The sequence below is a fragment of the Anarhichas minor genome, unplaced genomic scaffold (assembly GCF_050575085.1).
Source record: "Anarhichas minor isolate MPS153535 unplaced genomic scaffold, ASM5057508v1 ptg000017l, whole genome shotgun sequence".
In the NCBI taxonomy this organism is placed as follows: Eukaryota; Metazoa; Chordata; class Actinopteri; order Perciformes; family Anarhichadidae; genus Anarhichas; species Anarhichas minor.
Window position 1 is genome coordinate 20,503,379 of NW_027466463.1, and position 1,622 is coordinate 20,505,000.

Here is a 1,622-nt window from a genome sequence, read left to right on the forward strand (position 1 = left end):
TCTTAGTTGTTGTTGTTCCTTCTTGCCTCTGGGATTCCCGGGACAGTTGTTGGAGCAGACAGATGTTGCAGCTGTGTAGCTGGAGGTGTGTTTGTGTTGTGAATGGGACAATAAGAGAAACACACGCACACACACACACACACACACACACACACACAGTGCAGCGATGCTCCAGGATGTCAGTCGTCACATCAACACTCACAGCGTTTGCTTTTGAAAAACGTTGTCTGTACTTTATTCTTTTACTAATCTCATCTAAAACCCCAGTATTACATATTTCTATCATGTGATAATGAGGCGTGTTTAGTTGTCTCACTCGTGTCTTTCCTTTAAACCCGCTGCAGGTCGAGAGAAGAGAAAGGGCCCCATGATCTCTGCCGGCGATGCCGAGTTCCCGCGGGATTACCACACGCTGGCCGGCGGCCGCGGGGCCCGGCGGTTCCCCGACAACACCAACACCAACGGGGGGTTCACGTCCTCCTCGCTGGACCGCCGGCACAACTCGGTGGCCGCCAAGAGCCTGGAGGCCCTGAACAGCATCCACAAGGCGGACATCGAGCGGCAGAGAGACGCCCTCATGGACCTCCAGAAGAACAAGTTCTCCAACAGCCCCGGCAGCCTGTCGCAGGGCGCCGCCACCGCAGCAGGACGACAGGTAACAAAGACTAGAGGACGAGGATATCACTTATTATAATTAACTTCTGCTGTTTCATGGAGGACATGTAGTGTTTGTCTCAGTAAATCAGGATTCATGAGAATACTACAACAAATATCAGAGGAACTAGAGTGAATCAACTGTAAAATAATAGTTTATAAAGTGTTCACATTCTCACGTCAGCATCAGAAATACTGATTCTGAGACAGATAGAATATAAACGAAGAGTAAGACCAGACGAGGGCCGGTGTCGTGTCTTTATACGCCTCACCTCTCTGAGTAATGAGTAATTATACCGTTAATGTCGAGAGCATCTTTCCATCCACTAATAGTTTGTATGAGTGACGTAACAGACCGTTCGGTTCCTCCTCCCACAGTTTAATAAAGTTCAACTGCAGATCGATATCGGACGATATTCAGTAAGAATATGTGATCAGGAGATCTGCATTAATGCCTTTTTATCAGAATATGTATTATATTAAGAGAAATATCTCAATATGCAGCATGACAGAAGGTTTTATCCGTATTGTTGCTTTAACGAGCACATGCAGGTCAGGAGAGCCAAATTAATTCATCAACACAAATGCATCAACGCAGCTACGAGACGCTCTCGATTCAAATTATAAATAATAATCATAACAAATAAAGTTTGTATGTTTCAGAGATCGAACCTTTTGAATATCAGCAGATAGTCAGAGTGAGGCTGCAGCTTGAGTGAGGATCTCTTCTCATTGTGAAATATAAATCTATCTTCTTGTTCTTTCGTCTGCTGACCTGCTGAACCTCTCGCACGTCTTTTTAATGCAGATCCAGACAAATGGAGGAGAGAGCCGCCTTCAGGCCTCTGAGTGCTCTCTGTCTCCACATGTGAACATTCTGTTTCTTATAGCGGCACATCGGTCGGCACACACACACCAGTGCATTATGGGAAGAGAAGCCTCGGGGGGGCTTTAGACGCTGACCAGCG

General features: G+C 46.4%; 1 protein-coding gene across 1 annotated transcript in view; it reads left to right on the forward strand.

The window, feature by feature from the left end:
• Positions 1-367: 367 nt before the first annotated feature.
• LOC142951501 (SRC kinase signaling inhibitor 1-like) overlaps positions 368-1,622 on the forward strand; it is a 45,161-nt gene continuing 43,906 nt past the window's right edge. Inside the window, exon 1 of the mRNA XM_076093083.1 lies at positions 368-655. Coding sequence (XP_075949198.1) covers positions 368-655 — 288 coding nt within the window. The remainder of the gene's footprint in view (positions 656-1,622) is intronic.